The sequence below is a fragment of the Sus scrofa genome, chromosome 13 (genome assembly GCF_054392235.1).
Source record: "Sus scrofa isolate SSC_HxYL_T2T_F1_AM1 chromosome 13, Sscrofa_HxYL_maternal_Yorkshire_Landrace_v2.0, whole genome shotgun sequence".
In the NCBI taxonomy this organism is placed as follows: Eukaryota; Metazoa; Chordata; class Mammalia; order Artiodactyla; family Suidae; genus Sus; species Sus scrofa.
In genome coordinates this window covers 46,259,748-46,272,612 of record NC_139395.1, presented here as the reverse complement: position 1 = coordinate 46,272,612, position 12,865 = coordinate 46,259,748, and the positions used below count along the sequence as shown (strand labels likewise).

At 42.2% G+C, this 12,865-nt stretch overlaps 1 protein-coding gene across 3 annotated transcripts in view; it reads left to right on the top strand.

Annotated features, from left to right (window-relative positions):
* The window catches only part of PRKAR2A (protein kinase cAMP-dependent type II regulatory subunit alpha), a 93,339-nt gene extending 82,344 nt beyond the window's left edge, over positions 1–10,995 (top strand). The window contains exons 8-10 of one of the 3 annotated variants that reach the window (XM_084987076.1): positions 1,904–1,969; positions 6,320–6,461; positions 6,947–10,995. In XM_084987076.1, the coding sequence (XP_084843202.1) occupies positions 1,904–1,969; positions 6,320–6,461; positions 6,947–7,080 (342 nt within the window). In that variant the 3' untranslated portion in view covers positions 7,081–10,995. Of the gene's footprint in view, positions 1–1,903; positions 2,370–4,210; positions 4,831–6,319; positions 6,462–6,946 lie in introns of those variants that run through there. The other 2 variants (NM_214258.2, XR_014822460.1) reach the window with 2 other exon arrangements.
* Positions 10,996–12,865: the final 1,870 nt, after the last annotated feature.

Here is a 12,865-nt window from a genome sequence, read left to right as displayed (position 1 = left end):
AACCCACATCCTCATGGATACTAGTCGGATTCGTTACTGCTGAGCCACAACAGAAACTCCGTAGTCAGATTCAGAACCCATTGCACACAGCAGGATCTTCCATGGCTTCCCATTCTTTATCAGTTCCTATCATGAAGCTATTTGTATTACACAAATAGAAATTGGTGATTTGGCTCTGGTGGATGTAGTGTACCTACCGAACAAAGAAGCACAGAAACCCACAAACACCTCTTTATAAAGGTATAGTAGCTTCCACTCACGGGGGCAGTGATTATTATATGGTGACCTGACACTAGTTTAACTCGGGAATGTCAGCCTTAGTAGCTATGTATGGTACTTGCATGGACTCTGTGTAGTAGTTGAAGGATATGAAATCTAGACTTCAGAAGAAATGTAGATTCTCATTGAAGACCTAAGACCTACATAGAATGAAAGTACATGATTAGTATTGAATTATCCATTGTCGGTGGTCATTGCTTTAGAAGTTAAGTGAAGACTGAAGTGTGCCTGAAAGCTTCTTCTTCCACATCTGCTTGCCTACCTCTCACCTCCTTCCAGCCTTTGTCTAAATTTTCCCTTCTCAATGAAGCACTATTGTATAATCTAACATCTCCTTCCTGAGCACTCCAGATCTCACATTCCCTGCTCTACTCTTTCACTATAGCTTATTGCCTTCCAATACAGCAGCATAATTTACTCATTCATTATGTTGGTCATTTATATATAGTTTGTTTATCCTGCCAGACTGTAAATTTATAAAAATCTACAAGGGTAGGGATATTATTTGTCCATTGATTTATCTCACATGCTTAGAACAGTGCCGGGCACAAAATAAATATTTAATTATTTGTTGAATTGCCTGAATGACTGGTCAGCTAAGTGGTTTAAGTAGGAATTCCTTTCATAGCTTAGCAGTTAACAAACCTGACTAGTTCCATGAGGATGCGAGTTTGATCCCTGGCCTCACTCAGTGGCTTAAGGATCTGGTGTTGCTGTGAGCTGTGGTGTAGTCACAGACATAACTCAGATCCCACATTGCTGTGGCTGTGGTGTAGGCTGGCAGCTGCAGCTCCAATTCAAACCCTAGCCTGGGAATTTCCATATGCTGTGGGTGCAGCCCTAAAAAAAAAAAAAAAAATCGAAACAAGAGAGTGGTATGGGCTGGGAGCTTGGGGTTAATAGATGAAGACCGTTGCCTTCAGGATGGATTAGCAATGGGATCCTGCTGTATAGCACTGGGAACTCTGTATAGTCACTTATGATGGAACATGTAATGTGAGAAAAAAGAATGTATACATGTATGTGTAACTGGGTCACCATGCTGTACAGTAGAAAAAATGCATATAATGAAAAAATAATGAAAGGTAAAAAAACAAACAAAAAACAAACAAACAAAAAAAACAAGCAAAGCAAAGCCTGAGGCTCATAAGGATGACATCAGCCCTTATCAAAGCACTTCGCTCACCAAGACAGGGCTTCCTCCAGATCCACCCTGTCCTCTGGAGAGCTGCATTTGATGGTCAGGATTATACTTGGGCCCCATGACCCAGTATTATCTGTAGTAGTCTTAGCTACTGATCCCTTGTCAAAGGTTTCAATAGATGAGCAACTTGAGCAGTAAGAATAGTGATGCTCTGTGCAGTTACCAGCCTGGGAATATTCATGGAGATAAATGTGAATATACCATGTTAAGGAGTAAGAGATGTTTGTCACTCATATTTGTACCAATATCCCTAGTGATCAGGATCCTCTCATTTTGTTCTGAATTTGTTAGCCATTGATTGGCTTATAGATCTGGAAAATAAATTCAAACTGGAGCTCAGACAATGAAAAAATGATCTATTTCTGTGTCCCTCTTCAATACATATGAATGACTCTCATCTGACCTCTTCTCCTTTTTCAGGGTGAAAAGGCTGATAGCTTTTACATTATAGAGTCTGGTGAAGTGAGCATCTTGATTAAAAGCAAGGTGAGTTTATGTGTAATGGTGCATGTTATGCCAGGGGAGGTCTAGATGCCAGGTGCACGCACACAAAGTAACTGTTGGCTTTAGATAATGTGAAGTGTGCTTAGTACACCAAACCCATCATTGTTATGTAAGACATGTGACTGGCAAAGACCAGTGTTAAGCCCATTCATTGATAAAGATTTCGTATATTTTTTGTTGTTCCTACTGCCTTTGCCTCTGTTGTGTAATCAATGATAAGAGAAATATTGGGCTATAAATCAATAAGAAAAAGATAAGCACTCTAATAGAAAATGTTGAGGAATTCCCGTCATGGCTCAGTGGTCAACGAATCTGACTAGGAACCATAAGGTTTTGGGTTCGATCCCTGGCCTTGCTCAGTGTAGCGTGAGCTGTGGTGTAGGTTGCAGACATGGTTTGGATCCTGTGTTGCTGTGGCTCTGGCGTAGACCAATGGCTACAGCTCCAGTTGGACTCCTAGCCTGGGAATCTCCATGTGCCGCAGGAGCGGCCCTAGAAAAGACAAAAAAGAAAATGTTGAAATTATGTAATACAAACTACATGTGAGTGCTGAATATGAAAAAGCTTCCTTTTTAATGCACTGGGAAGGGAAGTCTCTAGGACAATTATTTTTGTGGGTGTTTGATGGAAGACCCAGAAAACAGAGTGAGAGTGATTTTTACTGTAAATCCATCATCATCATCAGATTTCCTGTTTCAATTTTTTTTTCTTTTTGGCTGGACCCCTGGTACATGGAAGTTCCTGGGCGATAGATCAAATCCAAGCTGCAGCTGAGACCTACACCACAGCACGCTACACTAGGCCATGTAGCCGTAGCTCCAATTTGGCCCCTAGCCCAGGAACTTCCATATGCCACAGGTGCAGCTATTTATTTGTTTGTTTGTTTGTTTGTTTGTTTGTTTGTCTTCTTAGGGCCAAACTTGAAGCATATGGAGATTCCCAGGCTAGCCACATCTGTGACCTACACCACAGCTCACGGCAACACCAGATCCTTAACCCACTGAGCGAGGCCAGGTATTGAACCCGTGTCCTCATGGATCCTAGTCAGGTTCATTAACCACTGAGCCATGAGGGCAACTCCCATGTGCAGGTGCAGCAATTAAAAAAAAAAAAAAAAAAAAAGATGTGGTTCAGACCTACTGAATCAGAATCTGCATTGTATCAAAACCCCCAGGGGGGAGTTCCTGATATGGCGCAGTGAGTTAGTGATCTTGCTTTTCTCTGTGGAGGCACCAGTTTGATCCCCAGCCCAGCAAGTGGATTAAGGATCTGGTGTTGCTGCAGCTGTAGCATGGCTTGTAGCTCTGGCTCAGATTCTGTCCCTGGCCTGGGAATTTCTATATGTTGTAAGTGTGCCAGAAAGCAAAAAAAAAAAAAAAAAACAAAAACCCAGGGTACTGGTGTTGACAACACAGGCTGATAAGTGCTACTCTAGAGAAGGGACTACTAGAAGTTTTCTGGTGGGCTAGCAAATAAGGACTTGGCATTGTCATTGCTGTGGCTCAGGTTCATTCATTCCCTGGCCCAGGAACTTCCACATACTGCCAGCGTGGCCAAAAAAAAAAAAAAAAAAAGGGACTAGGTGGGCATAAACATGTCTGCAGTCCGGAGTATGCTGTAGAAATTGGAGAAAGAGCATTGGCTCGAAAGGGGCAGATGAACTTCAGTGCAAACAGGTCAGGGCAGAAATGTGTGGAAAAGGAAGGGTCAAACCATGTAAGCTAGTATGGTACTTTTGTGTATTTTTCTAAATTAACCTTCAAAAACTTCATTGCCCATGGCATAAAGTGATTCTTAGAGGTTGAGACTAATTCTTACTAATAAGTTATAAATAACTTTTTTCTTTTTTGGTCGCCCCTCGGCATATGGAATTCCAGGGCCAGGGATCAGATCCCAGCCACAGTTCCAACCTACACTGCAGCTGCATCAATGCCAGATCCTTTAACCCACTGTGCCAAGCCAGTGATCAAACCTGCATCCTGGCACTACAGAGACACCGCCAATCCCATTGAGCCACGGAAGGAATTCCTAAATAATATTTTACCTAAAGAAGTTTATGCTTAGCTTAGCAGATGGATTTGTTTTTAAAAATAATAAAAATAAGGGAGTTCCCATCGTGTCTCAGTGGTTAATGAATCCAACTAGGAACCATGAGGTTGCGGGTTCGATCCCTGGCCTGCTCAGTGGGTTAAGGATCTGGCGTTGCCGTGAGCTGTGGTGTAGGTTGCAGACGTGGCTCGGATCCTGTTGCTGTGGCTCTGGTGTAGGCTGGCGGCTACAGCTCCAATTCGACCCCTAGCCTGGGAACATCCATATGCCACGGGAGCGGCCCAAAAAATGGCAGAAAGACAAAAAATAAATAAATAAATAATAATAATAAGTTCTTGCTGTGGCACAACAGAGTTGGTGGCGTCGCTACAGTGCCAAGACACAGGTTCAATCCTGGCCTGGAACGGTAGGTTAAAGGATCCAGCATTGCCACAGATGCAGTGTAGGTTTTAACTGTGGCTGGGATCTGACACCTGGCCCCGGAACTCCATATGTTATAGGGCAGCCAAAAAAAGAAAAAAGAAGAAAAGAAAACTTGATGCTGCATTTGATGGCTCAGCGGGTCATTGCTTTAAGAGGATTCATGTTTGATCCCTGGCCTCAATCAGTGGGTTAAGGATCTAGCATTGCTGCAAGCTGTGACAGATGCAGCTTGGATCTAGTGTTGCTGTGGCTGTGGCACAGCCTGAAGCTGCAGCTCTGATTTGACCCCTGGCCTAGAAACTTCCATATGCTGCACGTGTGGCCATAAAAAGAAAAAAAATAATAAACTCTAGACAGTAAATTTAAAAAAACAGGAGTTCCCATTGTGGCTCGGCAGTTAACAAATCTGACTAGTATCCATGAGGACGCAGGTTCAATCCTTGGCATTGCTCAGTGGGTTAAGGATCTGGCATTGCTGTGAACCGTGGTGTAAACCAGCAGCTGTAGCTCTGATTCGACACCTGGCCTGGGAACCTCCATATGCTGCGGGTGCGGCCCTAAAAACACACACACACACAATAAAAATTTTAAAAAGCACATCATATTCAGTAATTTGAAAAGCTCTAAGTATAACCTGATAGATTGCTTTTTTTTTTTCTTTCAAGGTTGAATGTTATTTTTAAAAATATTTAGTTACTTAACTCTTCTTAACAGATGTTGTAGGGGGACCATTAACTTAAAATGCAGGTAGAACCTAGAAATAAAATTTGTCACTGTCAAGTATTGTCCAAGAAAAGCATGGCCTCAAATCAAAAAAGAAGTAGCCCAGAATTGTGGCTCTTTACCTAAGGGAAACATTGACATTATTTAGAAAGAATTAGCAGGGGGTTCCCTTTGTGGCTCAGCGATAATGAACCCGACCAGTATCCATGTGGATGCGAGTTCAATCCCTGGCCTCACTCAGTGGGTCAAGGATCCAGCCTTGCCATGAGCTGCAGTGTAGGTCACAGACACAGCTTATATCCTTCATTGCTATGGCTGTGGTATAGGCTGGCAGGTAGCTACAGCTCTGATTCCTAGCCTGGGTACTTTCTTATGCCATGGGTGCAGCCCTAAAAAAAAAAAAATTAGCAAAAGACCTCGTTTTTCCCCCTGTGCCTCAGATGTTAGCATCTACCAAACAGAGAGCATTCATATATATAGAGTGAGAGAGACATTATACTAAGTTAATATTTAGTATATTAACACTATGTTATATATTATTTTATATATATTGTTAATATATAACAATATTATACATATCTTCAAAAGAAAAGAGTCTGTACCTTATCTCTTTTTTTTTTTTTTTTTTTTGTCTTTTTGCTATTTCTTGGGCCGCTCCCGCGGCATGTGGAGGTTCCCAGGCTAGGGGTCCAATCAGAGCTGTAGCCTCTGGCCTACGCCAGAGCCACAGCAATGCGGCGGGATCCAAGCCGCGTCTGCAACCTACACCACAGCTCACGGCAACGCCGGATCCTTAACCCACTGAGCAAGGCCAGGGATTGAACTTGCGTCCTCATGGATGTTAGTCAGATTTGTTTTCGCTGAGCCATGACAGGAACACTTTATCTCTTGATATTTAGCCAGTACCTGAAAGATGTTAGGACACAGATGAAGCCCCAGATAAAAGTTAACTCCTCTGATTAAACCAGACCACTGAGATTAGTCCATGCAATTGACCTGGTACAGTAGAGTCTCTGCAAAGTGAATTTTTAGGTAATTGTGTTAAATGTACTGAAAATGGAATGCTAGTGTATGCAACTGGATGTGCCTAGTTGAGATTCTGAAATCAGCCCAGGTCATGTTTTCTACCTACTCTAGACTAAAGCAAACAAGGATGGTGGGAACCAGGAGGTCGAGATTGCCCGCTGCCACAAGGGGCAGTACTTTGGAGAGCTTGCACTGGTCACCAACAAACCCAGAGCTGCTTCAGCTTATGCAGTGGGAGATGTCAAATGCTTAGGTAAGAAAAATTTTTTATGCATTCATGTGTTTTTTCTTAATATACAGTATTTTTTCCCATCAACAAGCCTCGACTTACTCCACCAGCTCTCACTCACACCTGGGCTTGAACAGTTTGTGTGACCAACCAGAAATTGATGAACGTATTCTTTTAGCAAACATTTCTGAGCACTAACCATAGCCTGTGAACAAGGCAGGCACATAGGCCCCCTGGCTGTGTGGAAAGAGCAGTAGTGGAGACAAGTGTCCAGGGCTGTGTGAGGACAGAGAGAATAGGTGCTGTTGGGTTCTGCAAAGTGTCAAACTTAGATGATATAGTCCTACTGTGTTCACAAAGAAATACCCCTTCTTTTTCCAAGCGTCCAGTATCCAGTACTCTATATCCTGTGATACGAATGGCTGTGTTTGCCTGAGAGGAATGACTGAGTTGTTGGTATAGAAAATTAGAGAATTTATTATCTCCCTTACCTGTTTTTAATAATGCAGTTATGGATGTACAAGCATTTGAGAGGCTTCTGGGGCCCTGCATGGACATCATGAAGAGGAACATCTCACACTATGAGGAACAGCTGGTGAAGATGTTTGGCTCCAGCATGGATCTGATCGATCCCGGGCAGTAGGTGTGCCACACCCCAGAGCCTTCTCAGTGTGACACCAAAACCTTCGGGTCAGCCACAGAACACAAACAGAAAATATGACAGAACTATTCCTGCTGTTGCCACCACTGCTGCCATTGCTATGGCCATGGGCATTTAGAAAACTTGAAAGTCAGCACTAAAGGATGGGTAGAGGTTCAACCCACACCTCCACTTTGCTTCTGAAAGCCCATTATTAGATCACTTGTAATGATCACTCCAACCCAGTTTTCACATCTTTGGTTCAAAATGGCATGTCTCTCCAACAATTTAAGTGCCTGATACAAAGTCCAAAGTGTAAACATCCTTTCCTCTCTTGCTGCTACTGTTGCTTTTGGAAGTTACCACAGGTTGGCACAAACCTATTGTATAGCTGTAGACACCCTCCCCCAACTTTTCTCTATGGAGGACATGTTACAGCCTTCCATGTCCTCATTTGTCCTTTGAGAAAGTCCACATGTGTTCACAATTGTAACCTTTGGATTTACCATCGAAAACGGTGGCAGATGTGATAGAAGTCTGTGGTCCTGTGGCATTCTACTGTCTGCTGACAGCAGTGCACATGACAGCTGTCTCCAAACTCTCAGCGATGCTTAGGGAAAGGCCCTACCCAGGGCCCAGCAGGTCAGCACCCCAGAGTACTCTGATAGGTTATTAGGAGCCATGTTAGAGCAGAAAATTTGGGTTTGGCATATTCTTTGGGTAGCAGAGAGCCAGGGAAGCTTTTCTGGGTTGGGGGAGAGGGTTGTTTTGTTTTAGTAGATTCTGTTTTGTTTTGTTTAACCTCTGTGCAGTTTGCCTGAGTGAATTACTGTCCATTTGTAAGGAACCAGGGTCTGGAAGTGACATCACTGTTTCTGACCTAAATATTTTCTCGGGCAACTCCCACCATGTCTTGTTTCCACTTGTGCCTACTAGCTGATGACAGTATACCGGCAATGAGAGCCCTTTTCTTCTACTCCAGAGTTGTTACATAGCTTTGCTGTTGAACCATCAATTTTTAAACTGTTTAAAGAAAAAGCAGCTATTTTTTCAAAAAAAATTATTTCTCTATTTAGAGAATTCCCCTTAGACATATTCATATGTAGCAATTTGTCAGCTGACTTAAACATTTCATGAGAAAGGTCAGCTCTTTTCATTTTTAAAAATCGGCATTATTTACAGTTTCATACTTTTCATTATTGCAAAAACCTTTCTAATTAAGATGTTAGGATATTTGGAGTTCCAGTTGTTAATCCTAAATAAAAGTAATTTAGTTTGTATTTTAAAACTTTTTTAACCTTTTGATTATATCAGGTAGAATTCTGATGAATTATCATAATTAACTAGGTATATTTCAGAAGGAATTTTTTTTTCTTCAGAATGATGTAGAACCAGATGCTGTAAGAGATCCTAAGAGCAGTGTGAAATTTACATGAAGATAAATTTGGATGGCATGGCCAAGTTTGTACTATATCAGGAGGCCCTTTCTAGGAGTTCTCTTATAGCACAGCAGGTTAGGGTTGTGGCATTGTCACTGTGGCAGCTTGGGTCGCTGCCTTGGTGCAGGTTTGATCCCTGGCCCAGGAACTTCTGCATGTCATAGTTACGGCAAAAAAAAAAAAAGAAAGAAAGAAAAAAGAGGCCCTTTCCATATGAATTTTTTTAACTTGTTTAACTCAATAAATCCCCAAGAGATAACATACTGGGGCTTGAATCATTCCTGTTGTAGGCAATGATGGAGCCCACATGGTCACCTTCCATTGTCCTCCTAAGCCAGGCTATCTGCTTTTGCCATGGACAGTATAGTCGAGGGATTTCCAAAGTGGTGACCCATCACAACTTTGGTTGGTTCTCCCTTTTTCTTGTTCTCCATGAAGTGAAAGCAGAAGGACTTTTTCAGACTGCCATAGGTAGCCTTCATTGCAGCTTTGTGGAAGGTTGTAACTAATACTCCAAAACAGGCAGCTAGCACCGGGAAAGCCCATGAGGTTTTTCCCATGATTTTCTGAGGTTCTTCTTTTCTATAATGTTGCTTTATTAGCAAATAAATTAAGAAAGCAGATATTACACTTTAGCAGACAAGAACCATACCTATTTCTTACACAGGTAACAGGTACGTTGGGCTTCAAGAGTGACACAGGTCTAGCCCCAGACTGTATAAGGATTCTGTTTAAACACTGAGCAGATGCCCCGTTTAGACCCCCACCCAACACACACGCATATGCCAGCATTAGTTAGGGCTGGCTGTGAACTCTGAGCCAGTCACTCCTGCAGGCTGCTAGAGATGGAACTTCTCATCCTGCCCTCTTTTACATCCCTGTTCAGTCCTCCCCTTCATAGAAGCCTCTTTGACACCCCCAACTTACTGGTGGTTTCTGTTTTACAAAGTAGAATTTATCAGGTTTAAGTCTTCCTGCTCTAACTGTGAATTAACATATGAATCAGCAGTCCAGACCCTCACTGCATATAGGGCCCCTTGAGGGTCTGACTTGAGGAAGGGTGACTTTGCAAGGACTAGTGTGAGTGAAAAGCACACAGCCATTACCAAGGTACCAGGAGTCTGACAGTGTTCCAGTTCTCTTTGCAGCATGTGGACTTGACGGTGGCACACCAGGTTTGACTCGGGACTCTGATGTCCACATTGTGCTGTGCAAGCTCTGCACTGAGAGTTGAGCCTCATAGGGAGGAGCCTGTGTTGGAAAGAGGTCTTTTTGATCATTGTTTTGTATTGTTCTCTTCTGTGGTGGGTATAACTTCATGCCCTCTTTTCTGACTTTGCTATTGATTTTGCAGAGTGGAGAATGTTCCTGAGAGCCTTCAGGTCCAACCTGCAGTATTATTCTTCATGCTAACCCCAGTTTATCACAACCACATTCTTCTTTTGTCTGTATTCTCTGAAGGAAGGGTTCATATGCTCTGAATCCTTAGTCCATAGTCCTATATAAATGTGTTACAAACAATTGTAATAGATTCTTAGAAATCAGGGTGGAGCTTTTCTTTGAATAGTTTAGTGAGCAAATTCAGCAGCAAAGTGGGAAGAAATGCTTCTCCATCTAGGAGAGGTCATGTTTATCCTCTTATTGCCCAGATTCTGTAGTCACAGTGGTAGAGTAGTCAGTGAGAGGTGCCATTAACACCCAACAGCCCCTAGACACACAGCATTTCCATGTCTCCTCTCATTAAGGAGAATCAAAAGAGCATTTTTGCACAGAGAAAAAGGAAAGAGACCCATGAATGTCATCTTTTATCTTTTGTTTTCAGTTGGCTGATGTTGGAATTTTTGTTCTTGACATGCACTTGTAAACCAGTCTTGCCAAGATACAAGTTGTTTTGGTTTTTCACTACAATTACCTCTTGTTCCTCCTGTCTTGACTGCTGACGTTCCTCAGTGATTCTAATGTCTATTTTATGGGAAGCAGCCTTCCCATGGGTTTCCTTTTACACACTGCAGGGCTATCTTTATACTTTAAAAAAAGAAGAAGAAGAAGAAAACTATCACTACACTCATAGGGGATTTGCAGAAAACCATTTAGCCCACCTTGAGCAAAAGGTAGATTCCTCATTGTTTTCTTAAGCTCATTGTAATAAAAAGAAGTCTAATTCAGCATTATTGTGCTACCTCAAAGGTAAAAATGTTTTAAGATCTTTTCTGGTCCTGAGTTCTACACATAGTGTTTGAAATGTCTTTCAATTGGAATTATTTTTAAATCACCGGGGAGAATCTTATTTTAACCTGTTTTACACTTGTATTTTAATCTCAGAAGAATAAGTGATTAAAAAGTGATCAATTCTTGCTCTGTAGTATTGAACATAGCATTAAATCATTGTTTGCTGTGAACAAGGTTGGGTTTTTTAAAAAGGAAACTCTAGGGCTCGGCTTTGCTCTTGGTTAATAAAGGCTGACAAATCATGTCTGAATTTTTGGTGCAGCCTTGCGTTGTGTGTTTGTCCTCTCGTTTCGGGACTCTAGGCCATCATAGCATTCATCTGGAAAATACCTTATTGGGGTTGGGGTGTGATCTTTTGAAAATCAGAGAGGAGGCCTGGGCATGTACACTAGAGTTCTCCAGAGAAATAGAACCAATAAGGGTATTGTAACTAATACACAATAAGGGGTGTGTGTGGGGGGGGTGTATATGTATATAAAGAGATTTATTATAAGAAATTGCCTTACACAATTATGGAGATGGGCAAGTCCCAAGATACGCAGGACGAGTTTGCAAGCTGTAGACCTAGAAAAGCTGATGGTTTAATTCCAATCTGAGTCTGAAGACCTGAAAACCAGGAAAGCCAATAGTGTTCCTGTCCAAAGACTGGCAGGCTCAAGACCCAGGAAGAGTCAATATCCTAGTTTGAAGGCAGTCAGGCAGGAACATTCTTTCTTACTTGGGAGACTCAGCCTTTTTTGTTCTATTCAGGCCTTCAACTGATTGGATGAGACCCACACACATTGGGGAGGGCAATCTGCTTTATTTGTTCCACTGATTTCAATGTCAATCTCATCCAAAACCACCTTTACAAAACTCTCAGGGAGTTCCTGTTGCAGCTGAGCAGGTTATGAGCCTGACTGGTATCCATGAGGATATGGGTTCTATCCCTGGCCCCAGTCAGTGGGTTAAGGACGTAACATTGTCTAGAGCTGCAGTGTAGGTGGCAGACTTGGGTTAGATCTAGCATTGCTTTGGCTATGGCGTAGGATGGCAGCTGCAGCTCCGATTCAACCCCTAGCCTGGGAACTTCCATATACTGCAGGTGTGGTCCTAAAAAGACAGACTGACAGGAAGGAAGGAAGGAAGGAAGGAAGGGAGGGAGGGAGGGAGGAAGGAAGGAAAGAAAGACAGACAGACAGACAGACAGACAGACAGAAAGAAAGAAAGAAAGAAAGAAAAGAAAGAAACTCTCAGAATAATATCTGACCAAATATCTGATCACTCCATAGCGCACAAGTTGACACATGAGATTAACCATCACAGCATGGTATTTGAATTGTTTGGGGATGGTGTGTAAGGACATCTAATATATCCCCTGGTGGAGAAGAATATGTACTCATCAATGAAGTCTAGCAGAAAACATCTGTCTGACAGTATTATGTCCTTCTCTGTAACACGGCTATAATCAGAACTAGCAATGACTTTGATAGCCAGTATACCTACATTTTCTTTCCCAGTAACCAAAAGAAGCTCATGCTATAACAAAATCATGTCCCACTTTGATCTTGCCTTCACCTGGCAATACAAAAGGGCCAGGTAATAGACAAATATACAGAAAACCCATGTGCGGCCCAAGAAACTAGCAGTTGAATCCTCAAAGCCAAACTAGCTTTATTTCAAGGCTTTAAAAATTAAGTATGGTGGGAGTTCCCATCTTGGCTCAGTGGTTACCAAACCCAGCTAGCATCCTTGAGGACGCAAGTTCGATGCCTGGCCTTGCTCAGTGGGTTAAGGATCCAGCATTGCTGTGAGCTGTGGTGTAGGTCACAGACGTAGCTCAGATATGGCATTGTTGTGGCTGTGGTGTAGGCCGGTGGCTATAGCTCCAATTTGACCCCTATCCTGGGAACTTTCATAAGCCAGGGGTGTAGCCCTAAAAGAAAAAAGACAAAAAACAAAAACAAAAAAAGTGCCAGGACAATGACAAAATCATATTGTCTACAGTCTCAGCCTTGAAAAGTGAACATCACATGAGGACTTTCTATGTGCATTCTAACAGAAAGCTAGAAATTTGTTCCGTTAAAATTATCTGAACATATCCTAGTGATCTTAGTGCATCAATTTCATAACAGAAATAA